We start from the raw sequence: 27,129 nt of genomic DNA, 5'->3' as shown, positions 1-27,129 counted from the left end.
GATGTAAAGTGTACCATCCTAGCTCTATGAAATGCATCTGTAGGACAATCAGCGCTACATATTTAAAATAAAATAAATAAAATAAAAGATATTATCCTGTGCTGAAGCCCTCCCTCTTTCTCCCACAAATAAAGCAAAGAACAATGAAGCTCTTAAAAAAAAAAAAAAAGTCTTCCACAAAGGCAAATAGGTTGCCTTGTTGCTCAAGAAGAGAACAAGCTATGGTACCATAACATACCGTAACAGAACTAGGAGCTGCGTGCTAACTCACCATGTTGGTGTCGGTGTAGTGAATAAGTGTTTCCTGAAGGCCATTGTAAAGGATGATCAGAATCGGAGGCACCAAGTAGCAAGCATAACTGATGCTGGACAGGAAACTCCAGATGTCCCAAGAAAGCACACGGTTCACCAGACCTGGAGGGAGCAAGCACTGATGCAGGAAGCTACAGCCTGTCTCTGGGCTGGTGAAGATGCTCCATCATCCCATCAATGCTCCCGTTGCATTCTGCGCCCTAAGTCTGTGAACTTTTCCTAAGAAAGTCTTTATGCGTTATCATTTTAAGACAATGTACCAAACCAAAAACCACCTTTCTGTTGCAAGAATTATGATAACACAAGAGAGATACATGGTTTCAGCATAAAACATTCCATGTATAAAACATTACATGTTTTATCCTGAGCATAAAACATTACATGTTTTATCCTGAGCATAAAACATTCCATGTATAAAACAAGGTATAAATTCCTCATACTCACCTGGGTTCTAGATCAAGATGCAGCCACAGGGGGGCCTTGGGATAAGGCATTTAACATTGCCAGGCCTCAAACTCTTCATCTGTCAGTGAGAGGCTTGCATTTGATCACACTTTAGGTGCCTTTCAGGACAAATATTCTGTAACTTGGTATACATTCTAGAACTGTGTTGTCCCAGACAATAGCCCCAAGCCACTTGTGGCTATTTAACTTAATTAAAATTAAATGCAATGAAAACTTCCTTTCTGAATAGGACTTATTGCTATCTCTAGTGAGTTGCATGGTGATCTTTCAAAAGATATGTCCACCCAGAACCTCAGAATGTAACCTTATTTGGAATAAGGGTCTTTGCAGATGTCATTAAGAGAAAGAACTAGAGATGAGATCATCCTGGATTAGGGTGGACCCTAAACCCAGTGACAAATGTCTTTATAAGAGACAGAAAAGGAGACACAAATGCAGAGGAGAGACACAAGGAAGAGAACCATGTGATGACAAAGACAGAGACTGGAGTGAAGAGTCCACAAGCCAAGGAATGCCAAGGCTTGCCAGCAGCTACCAGAGGCTAGGAGAGGGGATGGGACAGATTCTCCCTCAGAAAATCCAGAGGGAACCAACCCTGCTGACACTTTGATTTTGAACAGCTAGCCTCCAGAACTGTGAGAGAATAAATTTCTGTTGTTTTAAGCCACAGAAATAAAATATAACTTCCATTTCTCCTTTGCACAAGCCTTATTAAAAGTGCTCAGTAGTGCATCACAATTTGCTCAGGATAAATCTCTGGAGCCATCCCAGACTCCCTTCATTCCAGACTCCATAGAGTGCTTCCAAAAATGTGTCTCAAATCAGACCATTGCTCCTCACCTCCATGGCTAACACCCTCGTGAATCTTCCATCACCTCCTGCGTGGGCCTCCATGGTAGCTTCCCAGTGGATCTGTTGGTCTCTGCTCTTGTTCTTGCCACCCTATAGTCCCCATATCACATCCAGAGTAATCTTTTAAAATCACATATCAGGGAGAAATGGGGAAGGGGGAGATATTGTTCACAGAGTACAAAGTTTCAGTTAAACTGATGGAGTAAGTTTTAGTGATCTATTGCACTGCATAGTGACCACAGTTAATCATAAGGTACTGGATATTTTTCAATGGCTAAAAGAAAAGATTCTTAACATTCTCACCACAAAAAAGAGATAACTTGGTGAAGTGATGCATATGTTAATTAACTTGATTTCATCTTTCTACTATGTATACATATACCAAAACATCACATTGTACCCCATAAATACATACAGTTTTTATTTGTCAATTTGAAAATAAATTTTACAAATCCACAAATCAAATCACGGGCTATGATCTGAATGTTTACATTCCCCCAAAATTCATATCTTGAGATCCTAATCCCCAAGTTGATAGTATCAAGAGGTGGAGTCTTTGGAGAAGCAATTAGTTCACGAGGGCTGGGCCTTCAGGAATGGGATTAGTGCTCTTATAAAAACGGCCCCGGAGAGACAGCTCTACCCTTCCACCATGCGAGGACACATCTAGAAAGTTCCAGCTAAGAACCAGAAAGCAGGCCTTCACCAAACACTAAATCTGCTGGTGCCTTGATCTTAGACCTCCCAGCTCCAGAACTGTGAGATATAAATTCCTGTTGTTTTTAAGCCACCTCATTTATGGGGCTTTATTTTTGTTATAGCAGCTGAAATGGACTAGGACTTCATGTGACGTGGCATTTAAAATAAAATCCAAACTCTTCCCATGGCCTTGAAAGCACTGCCTAACCTGGGTCCTACCTTCCTCTCTGAGTTCCCTTCCACCTCTCTCTCCCTCTTGACCCTTGGTTCCTATCTCACTGGTCATTTTGCTCTTCCTCCAAGCCACTAAGCTCGTTCCAGTCTAGAGACCTCTGCCTTCACATTCCATCTGCCCAGAATGCTTTCATACCACATCTTTGCAAATGTACCCCTAGTCCAGTTAGTTACCCACTAATCCCTGCTTTATCTTTATTCACTGTATTTAAACTTCCCCCGACCCTATTGTAATCTCTCATAAGGGACGGATTTTTCTTGTCTATTGCTGTATCCCCAGATTCTAGAACAGTACCTGGCATAGAATAAGCATTCAAGAAGTATTTTATGTAATTAAGTGAATAAACACAGATGGACTTACAGACAAATATGCTTTTCCCCCAAGTGAAGGCTATAAAAGGTAAACCACAATTTCACTGTAGAACAAAACAAAGTAATTGTAGAAGAATGAAGTCAGCAAAGAATCCATGCTCATGCAGATAAGCCAAACACAAAAGAACGCGCCCTAAAGCAAACAATACCGTGTTCATACTATGAGCCACAAGTGATTCCAGCAACTATTCATCATATCATATTAATGTTGCTAATGCAGATTTTATTGGTTTTATAGTTTTATGATTACTTCATAAATTTGTTTTGGCTTTCTGAATACATGTGCTATAAACATAAAATGTTGTATCTAGGTTTATGTTTGTTCATGTTTAGGCAAAATTGGAACAAAAATAAGAGCATATAGTCAGGGTAACTGAATCTATGTTCCCAGGAAAGAAAATGCATTGAAAAAATAAGAATAAAAATAATTTGGGCCAACACCAAGAATCCAAAAGAATTCTTATTTCTTTAGAATAGGCCCACATATACTTAAATTTGAGGATGAAAGCTGTAGGTGACAGACCACCACTGAAGGGCTTTAACTGAAGGAGTAATGTGGTCAGATGACTCTGGCAGCTCAACAGAAGACAACTTTGAGCATAACAAGACCAGCATGGTTTACATTGCTACCAAGCAAAGATGGTTAAAGATTCATTGAATCATCAAGATCCCTTCTAGTCCTGAAAGTCTCAACTAAACATTTCTTCTTATTCAAACTCTTATTTTTTTTCTAAAGATCATCAGCTAGACACTTTTTTATTTTTTGAGACAGGGTCTCACTCTATTGCCCAGGCTAGAGTACAGTGGCATGATCTCGGCTCACTGCAACCTCCGCTCCCCAGGTTCAAGCAATTCTCCTGCCTCAGCATCCCAAGAAGCTGAGATTACAAATGTGCGCCAGCATGCCCAGCTAATTTTTGTATTTTTAGTAGAGATGGGGTTTTGCCTTGTTTCCCAGGCTGGTCTTGAAATCCTGGGCTCAAGCAATCCACCTGCCTCGGCCTCTCAAAGTGCTGAGATTACAGGTGTGAGCCAGGTAGACACATATTTTCCAAAAATATATTTAAGCTATCACCTCCTACATTCACCCACTAATCAATCTTGATATCTTATAGATAGTTTTGGAGATACAAATCTAGGACATCAGGTGCCCCTACAGTTGTGGATTGGCTAGTGACAACACACCTTTGAATGATAAATTGCTCAAGAATAAGTAAACTGGCTTGCTCATCACCTGGGTGATGAGATAGCATCCTTACTCAGACTAATGATGGAGAGCATTTGCTTGTTCCACTGTAATAATAATGCTGCAGGCTGGGCGTGGTGGCTCACTCCTGTAATCCCAGCACTTTGGGAGGCCGAGGCGGGCGGATCACGAGGTCAGTAGTTTGAGACCAGCCTGGCCAACATGGCAAAACCCCATCTCTACTAAAAATAAAAAAATTAGCCGGGCGTGGTGGCAGGCACCTGTAATCCCATCTACTCAGGAGGCTGAGGCAGGAGAATCACTTGAACCCGGGAGGCAGAGGTTGCTGTGAGCTGAGATCGTGCCATTACACTCCAGCCTGGGTGACAAGAGCAAGAGTCTGTCTCAAAATAATAATAATAGTAATAATAATGCAAATTTGTTTAATCTTCTAACTTAACCTAAGTCATTCCTAATATCATTTATGTTAGTTAGTTATTTTTGATAAACAGCAGCAGCTCTCACAGTAGAGAGGAATACTGTGATGTTTGCAACATTGTAAATGGCCTGTGCCAGGCCACGGGGAGTAGTTGTTTATGAGGCTCTATGACAGCTCAGGGACATGGTCATGGGGTGAGGCAGCAGGGTTGTGGTAACATATCCCAGAGTTTCCCATAAATGCAAATACATCAGTCAGAGAGAACGCAGTCCATTTCCTCTTTAGTATCACTTTTCCATATAAGGGAAAGCTTTTAAAATTAAAATATGAAAGATCATTAAGGCTCATTTTAAAATTAAAACATTAAAGGGCATCGTTATATTAAAATACTTGTAAAATTTAGGAACCATTTTAATTAACATCTGGGAGAAGTGCTATCACTTAGGAATGAAGAACACTGGCTTTGGACTTCGTGCTGGGACCTGGGTTCATTTTCTAGTTCAGCCACTCACCAGCTGTGGGACTTTGACTGTGTCACTTTCTCTCCAGACATGGTTGTTCTCATTGCTAATTATAGGTCTTCCTCCCAGGGGCGTGGTCAGTGCTACCAGGGATCTGGGTGATGTTTCCCACAAGGTCTAGTATACAGCATGTACTTGATCAGCTGGAATTGTTTATCATACCATTGTTTTTCTCTTTAAATCATTATTTCCCACCACCTTTGCTAAGGCTGACTGGCGTGGGTTTACAGGCTAAGTTGAAACTCCTCCTGATGGGTTATTTCCCTAGAGTATGAAGCGGGCACACCTCCCCCCAGATCCACTGCTCCTGTGTCAGGGCTTTGGGTCGCTTGAGGCCAGAATCTCTTCTGGGAGCTTCCTGCCAGCCTTGTCCTGCTGTTTGCTGACATCCCAAGCACACAGTTCCTACCTCTCGCCAAATAGAGAGGACAGGGAGAAAAGCATCAGGTGACTTGGATACACCCTTCTAACCTGGAGAAGATTCTTTTCCACTGAAGCCTTTTATCTGCTTGGCTCTCTGCATGTTGAAAGGCAACTCAGTTATCAAAGGGGATCCTGGCAAGTATTTAATCTACACCTTCAGATGGGGAAACCAAGGCTCAAGATGCTGTGACTGGAAGTCTTGCTCCCAAGCACTGATTTTTTTTTTTCTCATGACATTACTCTCCTGAATTCCCTTTCCAACTTCTAAACTAGCTGCATTGGAGAGGCTGCATCTTTTTCTTTCAGAACCCACACTTGTGCATAAATCCATGTAAAAATCTTATACATAAATCCTTCGTCTTTTCCAAGCATAGAGAGAAATTGATATTTTTGAATCAATATCAGTCATTCATCAACCACTCCAGAAAACAGAAATCGCTCTGGTACACTCCTTGTGTGTTCAATTTGTCACCTTTAAAGGAACAGGGTGTGAAACCAACAGCAAAGCCCGGAGCCGCTTCCATACCTCCATATCCTTTGTGGCACACAAAGAGGACCCAGCCCACGGCCGCCGCCCACAAGGTCCGGTGGAGGGCTTGGTAGAGAGCTGCAGCTACTAGAGAGGAAGTAGAGGAGTCATCCACCATGTATGCCAGAGCGGTCACCGCAAATAGGGTGACCAGGGAGCAGCTCCACCCCAGCAGGACCTGCATCTGCGGGGAGAGGAGAGGTGGGGCCCAGCCCTTTTTAGCCATTGTATAATTCCCTCCTCCTACACAAACTTGTTTTTTGGTGTTATTACCGTCACTTAGGTCTTTATTCGCAAACCTCAGTCAGCATAGATTTGACTAAAAGGGAAGGTTGTAATTTAAAAGGGGTGGCCAGGAGATTTTTGTGGTGACAGAGAGTTCTGTACCTTGACTGTGGGGGTGGTTGCACAAATTTGCACATGGGACAAAATTACCCACAACCGTACAGACGTGCGCGAATGAGTATGTGCAGAGTTGGTGGATCTGAGGTCTGTTGTGCCAATGTGATTTTCTGGCTGTGGTCAGGTACCATAGTTATGTCACACGTTGCCTGTTGGGGAGCCATAGCACACAGCACCTCTCTGTACTAGTTTTGCAACTTTTGGGGCATCTATAATCATTTCAAAATGAAAGTGAAAAGAAAATCAATAAGTAATGTTCTAACCCACTCCTAATCTCCCATTTTGTCCCTTAACCAAATTAAGGCTCCTTGATAGCTTCTGCCTTCACCACAAACGTGAGGGCCTCCAGCACACAGCCCCAGCCTGGGCAGCGGCCTAGTCAAGTGAAAGGAATGGAAGGATGAGAAGACTTCAGTTCAAAGAATAGCACCATGAGTTAAATCCTAACACCTTACTTGGTTCAAGATCTTGACCTTGCGTCGCCTGAGTTGACCTTTTTAGACCCAGACCTGTCTTCCAAGGAGCTCTCTTGCTTCTCCGTGCTGTACTCAAGCTGCTGTGATGATGTCTACACTGCACTGAACCAACATCGGATCAGTCCACCGTCTTGTCTCTGAGACCTGCTTAGGTCTCAGGTTCCTGGCTGCAGGAGAGAAAAGGTACATACTCAGGGGCACTCCACTCTTTTAGCCTGGGATCTCCCTCACCCCTTTGCTACTTCCCTGGCCCAAATGGGCCTGCAGAGTCTCAAAATGCATCTTGGGTATCATGTTCTCTTTCTGTCCTTGTCTGCTTATCTTTATTATGGGGCATCCTGCCTTATCTCACTCCTGGCAGCTTCCTCCAGTTTAGACCCTGTGTCTTTATTTTCTAGCTTCTAAAGCTTTGAGTTTGGTGTACCCAGCTGTTCGCGTTTCTCCAGGTTAACTTGGCTTGTGTTCCAGCTCCGGGCTTCCTGGTCCTGACCCTGGCCCTGGAAGTCTTCCCAAATGCTCCCTCTTCAAGTTAAGTTTCGCCCTTTGCTGACACGCATTTTCTCCCTGGGCCCCCATGTAACCGGGACTATGTTGAAGCCTCTCTTTAATAGTGTTCTGTTATAATCTACAACTGAATTGTGCATTTCCAGGAAAATATCATAACTGCAACCTATAGAAAAAGTCACATAGCTTCTGTATATTCATTCCTTTTGGTAAAATCTTATCTCCTCTTCTTCCCATGGGCAACACAAGGTTTTCCAAGGACCAGGGCCTCTTCTCTGGAACATCTAGGTAAGGTACCCACAAAGCCTAGGCAAACAAAGGTAGCACCTGGCAGAGGGGTTTGGGGCAGGATTTGTATCCTAATTCCTGGCCCTTCCTCCATTGAGAATAAAATTCTCTTTCATTCATTCATGTGTTGAGTATCTTCAGTGAGTCAGGATCTCAGAACCAGATGCTGATTCAGAGGTGAGACAAGTAGTGAACTCCAGGAGCTCACAGTCTATGGGGTGAATAAATGCTTTATCATGCGGTACAAACCAGGGCCCAAGAATACACAGTGAACAGAGGAACCCAAAAGAAGGACACAGCCTGGCCTGGAGGGATAAGGAAAGACTTCCCGGAGGTGAAAATCTAGGTGAGCCTTCTAGGCAAAACAGGATTTAAGTCAGATGAAAGGGAGAGGTGAGTAGAGGGGAGGGGGTAGAGGCAGATTCCAGACGGAGGAGGAAGCATGAGCAACTGCACAGATGCCAGGAACAGCTTGTGTGTGTCAGTGGCGGCAGTCAAGGGCACTGTGAGCAGGTTGGTATCACTGACGTGCAAAGTGCAAGGCAGAGAGTGGTGAGAGAGATGATGCTAGAGAGACAGGCAGAGTGTTGTCATGGGGACTCTGAAGGCCTTGTTGAACAGATCAAGCCTTATCATGGATGTAAAAGGAAGTCATTGAAAGATTTTGCACCGTTCAAGGGCACAGCCAAGGTGGTGTCTTAAATAGATCACCCCAAGAGTAGATTTGAGATCAGTAAGACTAGAGGCAAGAAAACAAGTGACAACATCCAGGCAAGAGATGAGAAGAGCTTTAAGGTCAGTTCAAAAGGCTGAGAGAGGATGGCAGAAGAAACCATCGGCAGGGCGTGGGGGATGATTGGCTGACAGTGGTGGTCAGTGAGGAGGCGGCATCCAAGATGAACCCGGGTTTCCAGCTTGAGTAACGAGATTGGATGGTGAACTAGAATGATTGCCCACAAAGGAGCCAGAGAAGAAAATGAGTGCTTAGGGTACATCTGGAAAAGCAAAGTAACAGCTTCTTCCCCTCTAGACACCTCACGTCCTGATTCCCAGACACAACCATCAAATCTGACCAAGAATCTTGTATATAGAAACCATTGAGCATGTGCTGTTAAAAATCCAACCCAACTCAGTATCCTCTTCCAGAAGAAAGTCTCGCCATTGTAATCTCACTGGGTATGTTTTCTCACATTGGTGGTTTCTCTGGGTCAGTACCAAGGCTCCTACAGATGGGACCACACTGGGTTCCAAATCTGGAGGATCATAAGGAAAGGTCAATGAAGAAAGCAGAGAATCAAGTTCTGGCAGGAAGATAAAGGCCTTACCTTTAAAAAAAAAAAAAAAAAAAAATGAAGACGGGTGTCTCACCATGTTGCCTGAGCTGGTCCTGAACTGCCTCCTGCCTCAGCCTCCCAAAGTGCTGGGATTACAGGTATTAACCACTGCACCTGGCCAATTCCTTCTGATTCTTTAGCATGGAGAGACATCAATAACACTCTACAGCACAATACAGTACCCAGCAGGCTGACTCCTTCATCCACAGCTTTGGAAGAGCCTGGCCAGGTGGGCCACACAGTCCCAGCCAGATCCATGCCCATAGAGTGAGGCACGGGAAATCATACCTTGGTTCTGAGAATGTTTTCCTGGTGGTTTTGGTGCATGTAAATGCTCAGAAAGAGGCCTACAAGAAACGGCCCAAATCAGCAGCAGGGCTTTGTGTAGTACTCCACGAAATACAATACATTCGCCTCTTCACTGAGAAATACAAGGAAATAAGGCAAAATGTTATGTTTGATCTGGACATGGCAAAGGGAATCCAAATCCCTGAGATGTCCATTGGAATAATCAGCAAGCCCAAAGGTACATTTAGGGCACGCTTGTTCATTTCCTTAGTCACGGTGCGCAAACAGTGACCTCATGGCCCCACCTCAGCCAAAGCTGGCTTGTATAGGTTCCAAATTCCCTCAGGCCCCTCCACCCAAGATCCCAAAGAAATATGATGAGTGTGTTCATTTTAAATAGCTGTGTCTGGTGGCCAATATGTCAGAATGCTCTAAAAATGTAGCACCCAGATGTGAACCCAAGGGTCCCAAGGACAGAGACTGTCCTGAGAGAGAAGTGATGAGAGGTCCAGGCCAGGCCATTAAGAGGATACCAAAAACTATTCTTTGAAGCTGTGTTTTTCAAGGTTTCGTCCCTTGACATCAACAGCTGCATCAGGCCAGGCATGGTGGCTCACACATGTAATCCCAGCACTTTGGGAAGCCGAGGCAAGAGGATCATTGAGCCCAGGAGTTTGAGACCAATCTGGGCAACACAGGGAGACCCCATCTCTACCAAAAAAAAAAAAAAAATTAGCCAGGCCTGGTGGCGCATGCCTACAGTCCCAGCTTCTCAGGAGGCTGAAGCAGGAGGTTCGCTTGAGCTCAGGAGGTTGAGGCTGCAGTGAGCCGTGATCATGCCACTGTGCTCCAGCCTGGGTGACAGAGTGAGACTCTGTTGCAATAGAATAAAAAACACACAGAAACAAAAACACCTGCATCACCTGAGAACTTATTAGGAACCCAAACTCATGGGCCCCACCCTGACCTACTGGTGGTGGGCTCAACCATCTGTGTGTTAAGAAGCCCTCCAGGTGACCCTGATACCCCCTCAAGGCTGAAAAGCATTGCCTAAATAGTGACCTTCACGGGAGACATCCAGGTTATACCCAAGCCCATGGAATCATCATCTCTGCACGTGGGACCCAGGGACTAGAAATTTTAAAACTCTCCTGAGCTTCCCAAATGCAGATTGAGAACCCCTGCTTTAAATTTATCACCGTTAAAATTATCACCCTTCCCCACCGAAGCTAGACACACTCTCAACCCCCAGCTGCCCATGCAGGGACCACTGGAGGAAGGGAAGGGGTTTGAGGACTAGACGTCCGGTTCTTCAATTGTGGCTGCACATTAGGATACCCTGGGAGTGCTTACAAAAGTCAGCTGCCTGGGCCCCATGCCCAGAGATTCTGATTCAATCGTTTGGAGGTGGGTGGGGCTGGAAGCATCAGTAGATTTAGAAGCTCCCAAGTCACACTAATATGTGGCCAGGGTTGAAAACCACTGGGCTGGACATGAGTGAGCCTCCTCCTCAATCACTTCACCATGCCATGATATGGGAAGGGCATGATAGTCTCCTGGTCAGGAGGCTTGGGATGTTGTCACCAATTCATTCATTTATTCTCACATGCCACCCACTCACAGATTCACATGGAACACTCACATGCCACGAACGGTTCTGGCCATTTTATTTTGGAAGATCGGCAAAGGCTGCTCTGAGAAGGTGACATTTGCACAGACACCTGAAAGATGTGAAGGAGAAAACCCTGCCAAGATCTTAGATTTTAACAGAAGAGTAATTCAGGCTCAACAGCAAGTGCTAAGGCCCCGGGTTGGGGAGGGTGGGGAAGGGGGTTCGGGGAGCATGCTTGGTGCGTTGAGATGAGTTGGTGTGGCTGGTCCAGTGTCAGCAGGTAGGAGGGTGACCAATGAGGCCACTGGAGGAATTCGAGCAGATGACTGACATGATCTGATTTTCATTTGTGTCACTGCATTGAGAGAAGATTAGCAGGTAATCATACCAGTTTTTCCTGTGTAATTGTCATACATGCCTCATTGGGGAGGCGAAATAGCACTGTGAATTGACACCTAGCTTCAAATCACACCTGTGCCACCTACTAGTTGTGTGACCTTGAAAAGGTAGGTTCAGTCTCTCCATCCAACAGAGCAATTGGCTGCTGGGGGAGAAACACAGTAGAGCCACATGAGGGCGCTCCTTTCCTCTGAGAAGCGTTTCAATGGGCAACGAGAGTTCAGAGAGGACCTACCGGTGCAGGTTGAAAGGTTCAGAAGTTTGGAGGCAAGAAGGCAATCAGCTTTCCCATCCAGACCAAGTTTCATACCCACTTTTTCCATGAACCAAAGGGCACAGGGTGAACAGCCTGGCATTCAGCAGCCCTCCCCGGGAAGTCCTGGCCAGAGAGGGGCAGGCTGGGGAACCGCGTTACCTGGCTTTTCTGATGGAGCCACGACAGGAAGTTTATATGCCAATGTGATCAGAGCGGTGGCCGTGAAAGACACCAAGAACAGCATGGACCCAAGGAGGATGAGGATCTGTGTACTCCTGCAAAGAAGAGAGGACACGGAGAGGAGTGCCTTTCAGTTTCTTGCCCCACACATGCGCTTCCTATGGCATGAAAGGCTGGAAATCCTGACCATCAGAGGAACCTCCTGCTGGCCCTGCTTTTGAGAGGCTGATGAGGGGCAGGGAGAGCTCGGCTGGGGCTGGAGGACCTGACGCAGCCTCGGTCTTGACCATCCATTAGTTGTGCCACACCGGGCAGGGCCTTGAACTTGAGTTTCCTGGTCTAGACAGGAACAGTAATCGCATCCTCGTCTGCCCACTCTGAGGCTTACTATGCAGCTCAAAAGGAGTCCATGCCTGGGAACGTCCCTTGTCACCTATGAAACACGATATGGACACAAGTGGTGGTTGATTTGGGAGAGAGGACTGTCAAAGGCAGGGTGGGACACGGGGTGGACCCACTCCAAGCACAGGGGAGAGAGGATCGAGAAGGAGGATGGTATGGTTTGGATCTTTGTCCCTGCCCATATCTCATGTGGAATTGTAATCCCCAGTGTTGGAAGTGGGGCCTGATAGGAGGTGACTGGATCGTGGGGATGGATTTCCCCCTTGCTGTTCTTGTGATAGTGAGTGAATTCTCATGAGATCTGGTTCTTTAAAAGTGTGTAGCACCTCGCCGCTTTGCTCTCTTCCTCCTGCTCCCACCATATTAAGATGCGCCTGGTTCCCCAGGAACTGTAAGATGCCCTGACTGTAAGTTTCCTGAGGCTTTCCCAGAAGCAGAAGCCTGTACAGCCTGCAGAACCATGAGTCAATTAAACCTCTTTTCTTTATAAATTACCCAGTCTCAGGTAGTTCTTTATAGCACGTGAAAACGGACTAATGCAGAGGGGGAACGAGGCATGCCTTCAACTGAGGAGCAGAGCCTAAGACAAATGTCTGGGTGCAGGTAGTTCATGTGGGAGTGGGAATGAGGGATAGGGTAGGAGAACAAGGAAGCAGGGAAAACCAATACCAGGATGTGCTATCAAGGTGGCCAATGCTCAGTTCTTCCAGAATGTTCCACAGGGCCTTATGAAGTGTACCTTAAAACTGTCCTGTGAGATGAAAGAGAGAAGCATTTTCCCACTGTCTTCTATCTCACATGGGTTAAGGATGGTCCCACACAAATTAATTCCTCCACACTTTGGGACTGTGCATGTATGAGACTAGGATGTTCCCTGAAGCACCCAGAATGAGGTGCTGTCTGGTTGTACCTGCTCCGAAGTGTGAGGGTTGGGATTAAGAGGATCCACAGTGGTGTGGAAGAAATGTCAAACACAAGTGCGAGACCATCCAGGCACAGCCTGACCTGGAAAATGCCTTCGACAATGCAATTCTGCTAGTGAAAGTTGCCATGGCTGTTCATGAGGAAGGGATGAGATAGATACTATTCAGTTATCACCACAGTGATACAGGGAGAAAATTATTTTCAGCCAGAGTACCAATGTTAGTGTAATATTTGGAAAGAAGGATGAATTCTAGCTCCATGGCGCTATGATTGATTAGTAATGTCTGCTATGAGGGTAAGCAGGGTGTTATGGTAATAATGCTGTATGTATATTTACTGTGACTTCTGCCAGACCCCTTAGCTCTTCTCTCCTTGAATTACTGAGCTCCAGAAAGACCTGATTCCACTGGCATTCCATGGAATTATATTCTCTAAAGGAAGAAAACCCCTACTTTTATACTTCCCTCCACTTATAAGCTAAATCTTGTTGCATAGTCACAAGTTTGGACAGTGTGGGCTTTCAGCTGAAGGACTGAAATCCACCTTCCACGACAGCCTTTAGGGAAGATGCTGACATTGGGGCCAGTGCTCCTCAGTCACAAGGACACTCACATGGGTTCCCAGGCAAGTCTAGAATGGGGAGGCATAAGAACTCAGTGTCCTAGGTAAGTGGTAGTCAGGCCATCCAATAAAAACCCACAGCCTCCCGAGTAAATATGTGTTTAACTCCCTGGGGGACTTGAGCCCAGTCCCTGGCACCTACTTCCAAGATCAGTATCTCCACTACAGACTCCACAAGTCTCTTCCAGCTAGCACCATTTCAACTAAACTCTTAAATCTTCCTGACATTGAATGTTGTGGGCTGAATTATGTCCCCAACAAAGTCCTATGTTGAAATCCTAACCCCCAGTAATTCAGAATGTGACTGTATTTGAAGATAGAGTCTTTAAAGCAATAATTAACATTAAATGAGGTCATTGGGGTGGGCCTTAATCCAATATGACTGTGTCCTTATAAGAAGAGGAAACTTGGACACAGAAGGAAGAACATGTGAAGACTCAGATGTTTTGTTTTATTATTAATATTCCATTCTAGCAACAGTTAAATTGGATGACTAGAGGACTGAATATTGATGTTCCCTCTAAGGAAAGTGATTTATCATTATGATTCAAGAGCGCAAAAGACATTCATGCCCTTTGACCTATTAATTCCCCTCAAAGATATATATTGTAAAGAAATATCAAAGTTGGAGACAAATGGTTTCCATGAAAATATTTATCAAGCCATTATTTATGAATGCATAACATTGGAAATAATCCCAGTATTAAAAAATAGAAGGTATACATAAACTATATAGTTAGTTCGTGGAATGGAATGTTATGCAGACATTTAAATTATGTTGCTTTAAAAATAAAATAATATAGAGAAATGCATGTGTCATAAAACTATTGAAAGAAAGATACTAAGGTGTATATACAGAATGCTTTCATGTATCAAAAGCTGGGCAGAGCCTGGGCAACACGGCAAGACCTTATCTCTTTAAAGAAGGTAAAAAATTAGCAAGGTGCAGTGGTCCATGCCTGTTACTCGAGAGGTTGAGGCAGGAGAATCGTTTGAGCCCAGGAGTTGGAGGCTGCAGTGAGCTATGATGGCACCACCGCACTATAGCAGCCTGGGTGACAGAGTGAGACCCTCATCTCTTTAAAAAAAAAAAAAACTGGGCAGAAAAAATACCAGAAGGATAAGCCCCAAAATATTAGCAGCAAATTCTCCTTCCCTTGACTGACAAAGTGGAACTGGGGTGATTTTACCCCCCTCTCTTAACTCCTAATATTTTCCAATGTTTCTTAAATCAAACATATATTTTAACACAAAGAACAATAAATTTTTAAAATATGGCATGAATAATCCACAACTATAAGTCTCTCCATGAATTATTGAGGCCTTAAGCTGTTTCTAAAACTAACAAAAATTAAGGTGATAAATATCCAATGTGGGAAAGCCGGTGCACCGATACATGGCTGAGGGCGTTGTAAATTACTTCACTCTTTCTGGAGAGCAATCTCACAATATGTGACAAGTGCCACAGAATTGTTCCTACCCTTTGACCTACCAATTCCACTTGGAAATCTGCCCCCGTGAAAATAACTAAGAGAAAAAGTAGTGTGTTCAAAGGCATGCATTGCAGTGACATTTATAATCATGAAAAATTGGCTGCAATCTAGATACCCAACCATAAAAATGGTAGATAAACCCTAAAACTGCCAAGTATGCAGGTTATGTCAATATGTAGCAATGTTTATAAGAACAGTTAAATGGAAAAAGCTGAGCACTAGATATTACATGCACACACTGATTGTAACTCTGCAAAACACACACTGACTGGAGTGGGATCAATGTTGGAAGAGAATGAGGAAGAAGGCAAACTGTAGAGGATTTGGTATTTACTTTTCTGTAAAGTTTCCTACATTTTAAAAAGTGGCTCTGCACGGAACTGGGATACTTTCTGAGGGTTTTGTGAAAGAGGCCACAAGAGGAGAAAAGCTTGTCCCAATCAGACTCACTTTGCGTGGATGAAGATAATCACTGGTGTGGTGGGGTGGAACTGGAAGTCATTGGCAAGGTACCAGGTCCAGCCATTGCACTGAAAAGAGAGCAGCAAAGGTCACTCTTCCTTCATTTACCAGTTCCGCTCCACACTCTCCACCTGCCCCGACTAGGAGGAAGAATTCAGTAGGTGGGTGGGGCGAATTCTGTGGGAAGACAAAGGAAATTGAGTTAGAGATATTCATATTTCACATCCCTCATCTTGAGCCTTGTACCAAGTCTGGATGGCGTGTATTATTGCTGCCATTTTACAAAATGGAGATTCAGACAAATTTTCTCTTTTGTTTAAAAAAGAAAAATGATCATAGCCCGTCTCCTAGGACAGTTGTGGGAAATGCACTCTGTCATGTTACAGGAATGTAAGAATTTCTCATCATTATGTTGCGGTTGGAAGTCAGAGGGGTCAACGTTTTTCTCTTTTCTTTGCCTCTCCCCATACCCCAACTCTAGGTGGAAAGAACATGTTCATTTAGAACCAGGGCTTGGCTCCGGATGATGTTTTGTGGAGAACCCAAGAGTTCCCTTGGATGATTGACATGGGATCGCCTGGCCAAAATGAGTTCCACAGACAGTCCATGCTTGTGCCAGATGAGATGGTTGCCAGTATTTTTTTTGTTCAATGTGAGGAAGTCCCTGGGGGCAATTCTCTCCAAAGGGCCCTGGCACCTCTGCTTTCAAGGATCTAAGGTGGGCTCTACCTCAAAAAGGCCACTGGCTGGTATCCTTGCCACTGCTTCGTGCAAGTGGCCCAAATCAGTTTGCATCGGGGAAAACAGCCCGGATTATCAGCCCGGGGTCCCCATCACAGACAAGCGGGCCCCACCTGCAGGCAGGTAGCTGGTGATGCAAGCCTGTCCATATGGCTGGGCCTTTGCAAACGGAAGGCAGCCATCTAGTTAGTGAGTGGTTATGTGCAAAGATTAGGGCCCTGCCACGCTTTAGCGATTCCCTTTTCAGCCTTGATTTCAAGGCATATGTGGAATTGGTGATATAATTTCATTACAGCTGTTTCACTTTCACTTGCTTCAAATTTATTATGAGGAAACTGGGGCTTTGGAGAAGCCAAGACACACATAGATCTTGTTGCTCCAAAGCAACAAGATCTTTGAACTTGAGTAGAATTCCACATAGTAAGGGTGTGATGCAATGTCCCATTGCAGTATAGACTCAACAGGCGGAGGTGAAGAATTTGTCCTTTCCCGGTTGGGCAACATGGGCTGGCACAGGAACAGTGATGGGGCAGGGTCAGCTGCCTCCGGGACATGTGCCAGGATGACTGGCCCCTTGTTGGCCACTGCTATACTCCCCTCCCTCTGCTGTTCACAGCGGCTGCCCCCTGCATAGCCTGGTAGGGTTACACCCACCGCATGACCAGAAGCCATCCCCCGCTCACACAGCCCACCTTCCTACAGCATCACCAGTATTCCAGAGAAAACACCAGAATCAGGTTGGCCCTTAGAAAGTTCACCACACTGCTTGAAGAAATGAGACTCCAGGTTTGCACGCTTCTGCCTTTTCAAAGCCAGCAACTCGAGACTCACCGCATTCTTGACCGACACAAAGTTATTTAGCAACAGCAGATTTGTCCACCATGCTTGCCGGCAGTTATCCCAGTGGAATTTGGGCACTTCCCAGACAGGTCCCCAGGGAACAAGAGAGAACAGTCCAACCAACAAGCACACTGAATACAGGTGAAGAGGCTGCAACCTGGCAGGAGAGAGCTGGGAGAAAGGTGACTTTCTACTGGGGTCCCTCCAGTCCCCTCAGTGGGCACATGGCGGGTGGGGCATAAGGTGCTCTAAAACAGATTGTTTGTACTGTGGGCAGCTGCCACCCAACCACACCTCAAACGTTCAAGCATCCACGAGTTCAAGATCACTTACTGAGCACCTATTATGTACTGGCTCAGGTGCTACTGCTGCAAAAATACTGCTATTTATTTCTTTTTTTTAAGAGACAGGGTCTCACTCATTACGGCCCTGACTTCCATCTCCTGGGCTCAAGCGATCCTCTCACCTCAGCCTCCCAAGTAGCTAGAACTGCAGGTGCATGCCACCATGTTCCACTAAAAATACTGTTATTTATTGAGCAAGTCATATAGGCCAACCACTGTGGGAGGAGCCTGCTAGAGATTTCTAAACCTCAAAACAATCCTGCAAGGTAGCTATGACCTCCATTTTATGAAGAAACTATAGCTAAGAGAAGATAGGGTGACTTGCCCAAGGTCACCAACCATATAGCAGTACCAATATCTGACACTGGTTCATGTTCTTTCCACATGGCCTGACAAGATGAAAAACTCTTTCCTCCTTCCCTCCCTCCCTTGCTTCATTTCTCCCTTCCTTCACGCCCTACCTCCTCCAAGCAAGATCTGAAGCAGCTACAAAGGGGAAGAATCAGGAGTAAGGTGTCTAGACCAGCGCTGTTCAATAGAAACAGGATGCAAGCACAACTGCCCCCAATTTTACACTTTCCAGTAGCCACAATTTAAAAGGTAAAAAGAAATAGGTACAACTCATTTTAATATTATTTATTTAGACCAATATAGCCAAAATATTGTCATTACAAACATGTACCCAATATGAAACATTGTTAATAAGCTATTTGACATTCTTTTCCCTTTTACTGAGTCTTCAGAGCCCAATGTGGGCTTTGCACACATAACACATCTCACTTAGTCACTTACCTGGTGGCTATTTGCTGGACAGTGTGGGTTTAGAGTTTAGAAATGAGATTGCAGCCTGGAGGCGCATACAATACTGGCATGGATTCTGCATGGACTGGGGTCAGAGCCCTCTTCTAAAAGAATATAGCTAAAAATCCAGGGTAATTTTGGCTCAACTAGGGCAGAATAATGGCCCAGCAGTACCTCCAAACATCTAGGTGAGAGGGTGGGGGCTGGGGTGGTGTTCACAGATGGGAACTGGCAGGACTTGGAGCGTCTCCACTTAGAGGCGCATCCCCAGCAGAGAGGGGCTCAGCACCAAGCCTCTGGTCTGCACCCGGCGACGGAGACCATTGATTCCCCTGTTCTCCCCACAATGAGAACGTCCTACATAGAGAGTGTCCGGTGGGTGGGAGGGCGGTAGGCATTCTAGGAGAGGGAGTGGAATTGTTGATCAATGTCATAGAGAAAAGGCAGGCAACTCTGTCAAGACACAGCTTCCCAGATCAGCTCGCCTGTACATTTGCTCAGGCAACAGCCTCCCTGGGTCCTAGGCACTGGGTCCTGCCATGTTTGCCATCTGACCATGCTGCCCTGCAGCTGCCCCTACAAGCCTCCGGCCCCGCCTTTTTGATCATCCTTGTCACCATCTGTCACCTCCCCTCCCCGGGGAAAGTAGCCAGCGCTGCTCCCTTCAGAAGCAGAGCAGAAGGGAGCATTCCCCTGCCCCCGACTCCAGGCAGCATCCTTCACCTCTGCCAAATCTCCCCTCTCCAGGATGCTTGTTAAAATGCAGACTTGGAGTCTGCAGGCTGTTGGGTGGGCCACGCCTTGAGTAGCAAGCTCGTCTAAACTTTTCACACTGAGAAAATCATGTAATGTCTCCTCTTTCCTCTCCTCTAAAAGGGAAATGAGGGTTTCTGCTTTCTAAGATTTTTTGAAAATCTAACAAGAAAACAGTTTGAAACATCTAAACCACCCTAAAATGTACATGTGCTACATTTTTGTCCAAGTTTCCAAGAGAATAAAAGTCAAAGTGGGTTTTCAAAGATTAAAATGTGGGGTACTGGCCAGTGTGGTGGAGGGGTGAGAAGCAGGGATTCTCATACCTGGTGGGTGGGAAGGTAAATTGGAAAATGCACATTAAAATGTTAAATGCCCCAAACCCCCAATTCCACTTGTGGGAATTTAGCCCACAAACGTGTCTATCCAAGTGCACAAAAATATATAGAGATTGTCCCATTGTCTAAGACAGCAAAGAATTTGGACATTAGCTCCATGCCCACTAATGGGGGCAAGTTAAATACATAATGGTACACCCCACCGTGCCATACTGATGATAACTTTTAACATCAGGGATGTGGGTCCTTGTGTGCTTATAGAGAAATAGGCCAATTCTGTATTATAAATGAAAATACCATGTACAAACAGTGAAGTATATACTGCAATCCTATGCGTGCAGGAGAACAGTGCTTATAAATACATGGAAAGTTTCTGCAAGAATTCCTAAGAAACTGTTACATACAGGTGTCCTGGGAGGAGTGAGACTAGAAGGGGGACCTTTTATTTTAGTTATAAGCTTCTGTTATAGTTAGACATTTTTATCACAAGGTATAAAAAAAAAAAAAAACCCTAATTTTTAAAATGTAGCTGCTAGTTGACATAACCAGGCAGTTCTACGGTTCTAGAGCTTTACTCTCTTCCTTTCCTGTTAGATAATCTCTGTCCTGACTTACCCCTAGAAGTTGGGTTTGGCGATTTTCTTATAACTTGCAATAGCTCCCAAATGCTCTCCCCCTATCTGGCCCTTACAGCCATTCTCTGCCCTGCAGCCAGAGTGAGTCTTGCAAGATGTAAATCTGCTCATGCCACTCCCTTGCTGGGACCCTTCAGAGGTTTCTGTCTCAGAACAACAGGGAGAGTCCTCAGGGCAGCCCCCGCCCGTCTCTGACCTCATTCATCCCACTGTCCACAGAGCACCTTTGGGCTCTTTCAGGCTCTTCAGACACTGCGACGCCCCTCCTTCCCCAGGACCTTTGTGATTTGATTCTCCCGGAATGGACCATTCTTCCCCCACAGGATTTTCTTTGCTTAGAACATTCCTTTACTTTCTTCTGGGCTCTGGCCAAAAGTCACCTGCCCCGACTGCCCTTCCAGAGAAAGCCTCCAGCTTGCTTTCTTCTCTTATTTATTTATTTATTTATTTATTATTTATTTATTTATTTATTTATTTATTTATTTATTTATTTATTCGAGGCAAAGTCTCGTTCTGTCACCCAGGCTGGAAGGCAGTGGTGCGATCACGGCTCACTGAAGCGTCTGCCTCCTGGGCCCAAACAATCCTCCCGCCTCAGCCTCCCAAGGAGCTGGAACCACAGGCACGCGCCATCACACCGGGCTAATTTTTTGTATGTTTTGTAGAGGTCTCACTATGTTGCCCAGGCTGGTCTCAAACTCCTGGGCTCAAGGGATCCTCCCACCTTTGCCTCCCAAAGTGCTGGGATTGTAAGGCGTGAGCCACTGCACCCGGCCTCTTCTCCAAATGATCACTTTGTGGAACCCATCCTCCCTGGCCTAGCATACATTTATTTGCATGCTACAACTTCAGATTGCATATTCATTTATTTATTGTCTGCCTCTATTCACTGGAATGTAACCTTAGGGCTGGAAGGCACCCTTTGCATGGCTTATTAAAACTCCATTCTCAGGGCTTAGGACAGCGCCTAGCACAAAATGGGCCTCCAGTGAACACAGAATGAGTGAGTAAACAGTCTGACCTCCGTCCTCCTGGAGACAAGCAGACAAGTGTTAAGTGCTAACCAGGTAGCATCAGTGAGTTATACCAGCACACATGAGAACCTCAAAATGGCCAGGAGCACGACTGTTTTTTTCACTGGGGTTACCTTAGTGAGGGTGAGTTCGAGTTGCAGGTTGGTGACAGTTCCCTCCATTTTCAACAAAATTTTTTCCCAGGTTGGACTGATTGTCTCCCTAGCTCCCACTCTGACTTGCCTCCCTTCCAGAGTTCCCCAGCTCAAGAATGCCAGCACCACCTGCCATGTTGCTCAAATCAGAAAATTCCTGAGTCCTTGATTTCTCCTCTCTCCATTCCCACTGCCAATTGCCAGTGCAAACCCTGCTCTCCTGTCCAGATACTGCAGTAATTTACTCACTGGGGTCCTTGTCTTACAAGGCCTCACTATCACCTGACTCTCACCCCGTGCTCCTCCTGCCCCTACAACTGCTCTATCCACCTTGAAAAAACCCCTCTCTCCTCAATCCCCAGCTCCAGACTTTTACTCTGAAGTAGGTTTCCCAAGGCTGGATGCAGTGGCTCACACTTGTATTCCTAGCACTTTGGGAGGCCAAAGCGGACAGATTATCTGAGGTCAGGAGTTCGAGACCAGCCTGGCCAACACAAGAAACCCTGTCTCTACTAAAAATACAGAAATGAGCCAGGCATGGTGGTGGGTACCTGTAATCCCAGCTACTCGAAAGGCTGAGGCAGGAGAATCACTTGAACCCGGAAGGAAGAGGTTGCAATGAGCCAAGATCGTGCCACTGCCCTCCAGCCTGGGCAACAGAGCAAGACTCCATCTCAAAAAATAAATAAATAGGCCAGGCGTGGTGGTTCATGCCTGTAATCCCAGCACTTTGGGAGGCCAAGGCAGGTGGATCACCTGAGGTCAGGAGTTCAAGACCACACTGACCAATATGATGAAACCCTGTCTCTACTAAAAATACAAAAATTAGGCAGGCATGGTGGTGCATGCCTGTAATCCCAGCTACTCGGGAGGCTGAGACAGGAGAATCGCTTGAACCCGGGAGGCGGAGGTTGCAGTGAGCCGAGATCGCGCCATTGCACTCCAGCCTGGGCAACAAAAGCGAAACTCCGTCTCAAAAAATAAATAAATAAAATAAATAAATAAATAAATAAATAAAATTAAAAAGTTGGTTTCCCAAGCAGAACCCACCATGCCATTAGCCATTAGATCCCCTGCCCCAACCCCCACCTAACCCCTCTGAGCATTTATCACCATGACCCCTGTATGCCAGCATCTCACCTCCAGAAAACCTCAGGGCAGGACAGGCTGCTTACCCCAGTGCCACACACCCAAAATATATTGAAATCACAAGCCTTCTGCCCTTCCCTGGAGAAGGGTTACATTTTATAAAGCTTAGAAGAAACCACAAAGACCGTGGTGAAAAGAAACCAACAAAGGTCTATTCCTTAGCTTCTCCCCATTCTTCACTTATTTGATGGAAAGCTTAAAAGGTATAAATAACCACCACGCTAATAATGATAGCTCCTACGTATTGAAGGCTTACTATGTATAAAGCACCCTTCCAAGTTCTTTACATACCTTATCTCATTGAATCCTCACAAGAGTCCTGTGACATGTCACTATTCTTCCCATTTTAGAGATGAGCAAACTCAAGCACAGAAAGATTGAGAGAGACACTTAACTCAAGGTCACACCGCTGCTATATGATTGAGACAGAATACACGCTCAGCAGTCCAACTACAGAGTCTGTACTTGCCCACTGCATTTCACTAGCCCCAAAGATGATGACAACATTCCTCTTCCTATTTTGTAACAGTGTGGTATAACAAGATGAACGTGAACCAGGAGTCAGGAGTGCCGGCTTCCAGCTCAGCAAATAACCACAACGTAGGAAATATATCAATGGCAGGGTTGGATGACAGGAGCTGAAGTTTCCTTTTCTCCCTTAACTTTCTTGTTTTTTTGTGTGTTTGTTTTGAGACAGGATCTCACTCTGTTGCCCACGCTGGAGTGCAGTGGCACGATCTTGGCTCACTGCAACCTCCACCTCCGGGGTTCAAGTGATTCTCCCACCTCAACCTCCCGAGTAGCTGGGATTACAGGCGTGTGCCACCACGCTCAGCTAATTTTTTGTATTTTTGGTAGAGAAAGGTTTTCACCATGTTAGCCAGGCTGGTCTCAAACTCCTGACCTCAAGTGATATGCCCCCCTCAGCCTCCCAAGGGCCTCCCCAAAACGCCTGAGATTACAGGCATGAGCCACTGTACCCAGCCCTTCCTCCCTTAACTTCGGTTGTCTCATTCCGTCACTGCCACTCTGCTACCACTGATTCCGTATTCTGCCCCAGTATTGGAATCCCTTCTGCATCAACCAACCACACATTCCTAAAGGAGACCGTCAGCCGGGCACGGTGGCTCACGCCTGCAATCCCAGCACTTTGGGAGGCCGAGATGGACAAATCACGAGGTCAGGAGTTCAAGACCAGCCTGGTCAACATAGCGAAACCCCGTCTCTACTAAAAATACAAAAATATATATATATATGTTAGCCAGGCATGGTGGCGGGTGCCTGTAATCCCACCTACTCGGGAGGCTGAGGCAGGAGAATTGCTTGAACCCAGGAGGCAGAGGTTGAAGTGAGCGGCGATGGCGCCACTGCACTCCAACCTGGGTGACAGTGCGAGACTCTGTTCCAAAAAAAAAAAAAAAAAGGAGATTGTCATTCTTCCTGCCTCCCTCCCAGCAGAATGGCCATGGCCCAGAGCTTCAACCAAGTTCCTTTCCTAGTCACGTATTGTTTTATTTTTATCATTACCATTAGCACTCTGATTTATAGGATCCAATTACTACTAATTTGCAGACAAACAAATTTTCCTGTTGAATACAGATTCCATGGAAATCTGACAGTGCATTTATTGAACTCTGCTGCCCATCAGCTGAGGACTAAGGATGTTTTTGCCAGTGGAACATACCAGTTTTCATGGTATTTGTCCTAGTAGAATTCGAACAATATTAAACCAGCTTAAATCAACTGTATTTAGGGAAGAAAACTATTTCTTTCAGTTTATTTTTCTTTGGGAATTCTTTTAAAAGAGGGTTAAAGACAGAAAACTAATAAATCATTACATAGCAATGAGGAATTGAGAAATTATGTAAATAAACCTACTGTCAGGCCTCTGAGCCCAAGGTAAGCCATCATATCCCCTATGACCTGCACTTATACATCCAGATGGCCTGAAGCAACTGAAGATCCACACAAGAAGTGAAAATAGCCTTAACTGATGACATTCCACCATTGTGATTTGTTTCTGCCCCACCCTAACTGATCAAGGTACTTTGTAATCTCCCCCACCTTTAAGAAGGTTCTTTGTAATTCTCCCCACCCTTGAGAATGTACTTTGTGAGATCCACCCCCTGCCTGCAAAACATTGTTCCTAACTCCACCACCTATCCCAAAACCTATAAGAACTAATGATAATCCCACGACCCTTAGCTGACTCTCTTTTCAGACTCAGCCCACCTGCACCCAGGTGAAATAAACAGCCTTGTTGCTCGCACAAATCCTGTTTGGTGGTCTCTTCAAACGGATGCGTGTGACACCTACCTTACCAGGCGACTGAGAAAGTATCTGAGTATGCCTTTGGGGATTATTCCTTTGTCTGAATTCTGATGCATCTTTAAAAACGAGCTTGCACTTAACCAACCACTAAAAGAAAAAGAAGAATTGTCACAGAAATTACTTATCAATGATACAGTTCATTGATTGATGCATTTGGTTGTCCCAATCTGGATAGAATAAATTATGATGCGTTAACAAAGCACCTCCAAGTCTTAAAACAATTTTTTTTAAGACGGTGTCTAGCTCTGTCACCAAGGCTGGAGTGCAGTGGCGCAATCTCGGCTCACTGCAACCTCCACCTCTCGGGTTCAAGCGATTCTCCTGCCTCAGCCTCCCAAGTAGCTGGGATTACAGGCGCCTACCACCACGCCTAGCTAATTTTTGTATTTTTAGTAGAGACAGGGTTTCTACCATGTTGGCCAGGCTGGTCTCGAACTCCTGACCTCATGATCCACCCGCCTTGGCTGCCCAAAGTGCTGGGATTACAAGTGTGAGCCACAGTGCCCAACCAAAAACAATTGTTTTGTTCTTGCTCATGCTGCATGCCCAGGTTGACAGAGCAGCCACCATCTGAAACCTCACCAGTGACCATGGAAGATGACAACAGCATTCTGGAAAGCCACAAACTAGCAATTGAACCATCTATCTAAAAGTGTCACGTTTAAAGCTCTTAGCATAAGAGTTTAAAGCACTTAGTATAATGGCAATACCAGGTACCACTTGGTCAGAACTAATGATGTGACCCACCCAATCACAATGGGGCCAGGAAGTGGAATGTTGCCAAGTGCCCAAAAGGGAGGGACACAGAAAGATTTGTTGAACAATATTAATGACTACCATTTGGTCTTTTGAAATAATAACATCAAGACTTTCCATTTGTGTAGTAGCACATAACTTTCAAAGTACTTTCACTAATGAGATTGCTTTTCCTTCTCCAGTCGTACCAAACTACTTTGCAAAAAACGTTTGTTGGCGGGACCCAGTGACTCACACCTGTAATCCCAGCACTCTGGGAGATGGGTGGATCACCTGAGGTCAGGAGTTCAAGACCAGCCTGGCCAACGTGGCAAAACACCACCTCTACTAAAAATACAAAAATTTGCTGAGCATGGTGGCATGTGCCTGAAGTCCCAGCTACTCAGGAGGCTGAGGCAGGAGAATCGTTTGAACCTGAGAGGTGGAGGTTGCAGTGAGCTGAGATCACACCACTGTACTCCAGCCTGGATGACAGAGCGAGACTCCATCCCAAAAAAATAAATAAACAGTTGTTTGTTGAGTGAATGATTGAATAGATGAATAATAGATGAATAACAGCTCTATTCGGTAAAAAGGAAGATACTATCATTCCGGCTTCTCTGATGGGAAAAGTGAGACCTAGAGATTATTAAGAGGGTTGCCCAAGATCACAGAATTCTTAACCAACACACCCTGATGACAAATTCATTACCCAGAATGTGCAGCTAAAGAAACAAAAATTATGCCTTTTAATTGCTACTGGATGGTAAGCAAGTATGTGAGTTTCTCAAACTTTTGACATTTATACCAGTGATCCTTGTGGGTGTTTCCCTAAAGAGCTAATGTATTTCCTATTGCAAAACAAAGCCGTGCGTTGGGTGGGACTTGGAAGGGATCAGGGAGGGTTGGAGAGTGTCTCCGTTCTCTGCCTGCCAGATTTTCCTTTGAAAAGCAACAAGTTGGACTCATTAAATAGGAACAAAATTTATAGAGACATCTAAAAGACAGTGCTAAGAGGAGGAAACAGGGCAGCCAATTCTGATTCCAGCCTCCTCTTAATTTCAGGAAAGGATAAATCACGGCAATTCTTTCTTTTCAGAGTGACTGGCTCTCCCTCTGCCAACACGGTTGCTAAGCAAAGCCTGGGCCTTGCTGTGTGTGTGGGCATCCACCTCCTGGCCTGCAAATTCATCAAGAGAGGGCAACAAGAAAGACTGGCAGGAAAACAGGCTCTGAGCAAGATAGCTAGCTCCAAGGGGCTAAGACCCAAAGACCTGAACACACTGCAACAGAGCAAAGCACGCACTAGTGTTGGATGAAGTCAGCCCGAGAGGTGAGAGAGGATTACAAAACAGTCGCCAACTAATTATTCTTCAAGATAATCAGAAGGCTTTGCTTTTACTATGTAAATATCAGTGACATAGTGAGTAAGACATGGTTTCCTGGTGAAACAAGCTATACTTAAGCTCTAATTCTAACCTTACTAACTGTGTAGGCTTGGACAAATTACCTCATTACTGAACACCAAGAAGTTTCTCATCTGTAAAAATGGGGATGATATGGGTACCAGTTTTATAGGTTTATTGTGAGAATTGCATGGGATAAAATATTTCACACTCTT

The 27,129-nt window shown here is 45.2% G+C and overlaps 1 protein-coding gene across 1 annotated transcript in view; it reads right to left on the bottom strand.

The window, feature by feature from the left end:
* The window catches only part of LOC100453533 (O-acyltransferase like protein-like), a 72,435-nt gene that overhangs the window by 208 nt on the left and 45,098 nt on the right, over positions 1-27,129 (bottom strand). The window contains 8 exon segments of the mRNA XM_054538029.1: positions 272-414; positions 6,030-6,216; positions 9,325-9,450; positions 11,268-11,272; positions 11,751-11,866; positions 15,662-15,741; positions 17,246-17,411; positions 24,759-24,860. Coding sequence (XP_054394004.1) covers positions 272-414; positions 6,030-6,216; positions 9,325-9,450; positions 11,268-11,272; positions 11,751-11,866; positions 15,662-15,741; positions 17,246-17,411; positions 24,759-24,860 — 925 coding nt within the window.

Source organism: Pongo abelii, chromosome 17 (assembly GCF_028885655.2).
Source record: "Pongo abelii isolate AG06213 chromosome 17, NHGRI_mPonAbe1-v2.0_pri, whole genome shotgun sequence".
NCBI classification, from domain to species: domain Eukaryota; kingdom Metazoa; phylum Chordata; class Mammalia; order Primates; family Hominidae; genus Pongo; species Pongo abelii.
The sequence above is the reverse complement of the archived record's forward strand: the minus strand, read 5'-3'. Positions and strand labels throughout refer to the sequence as shown.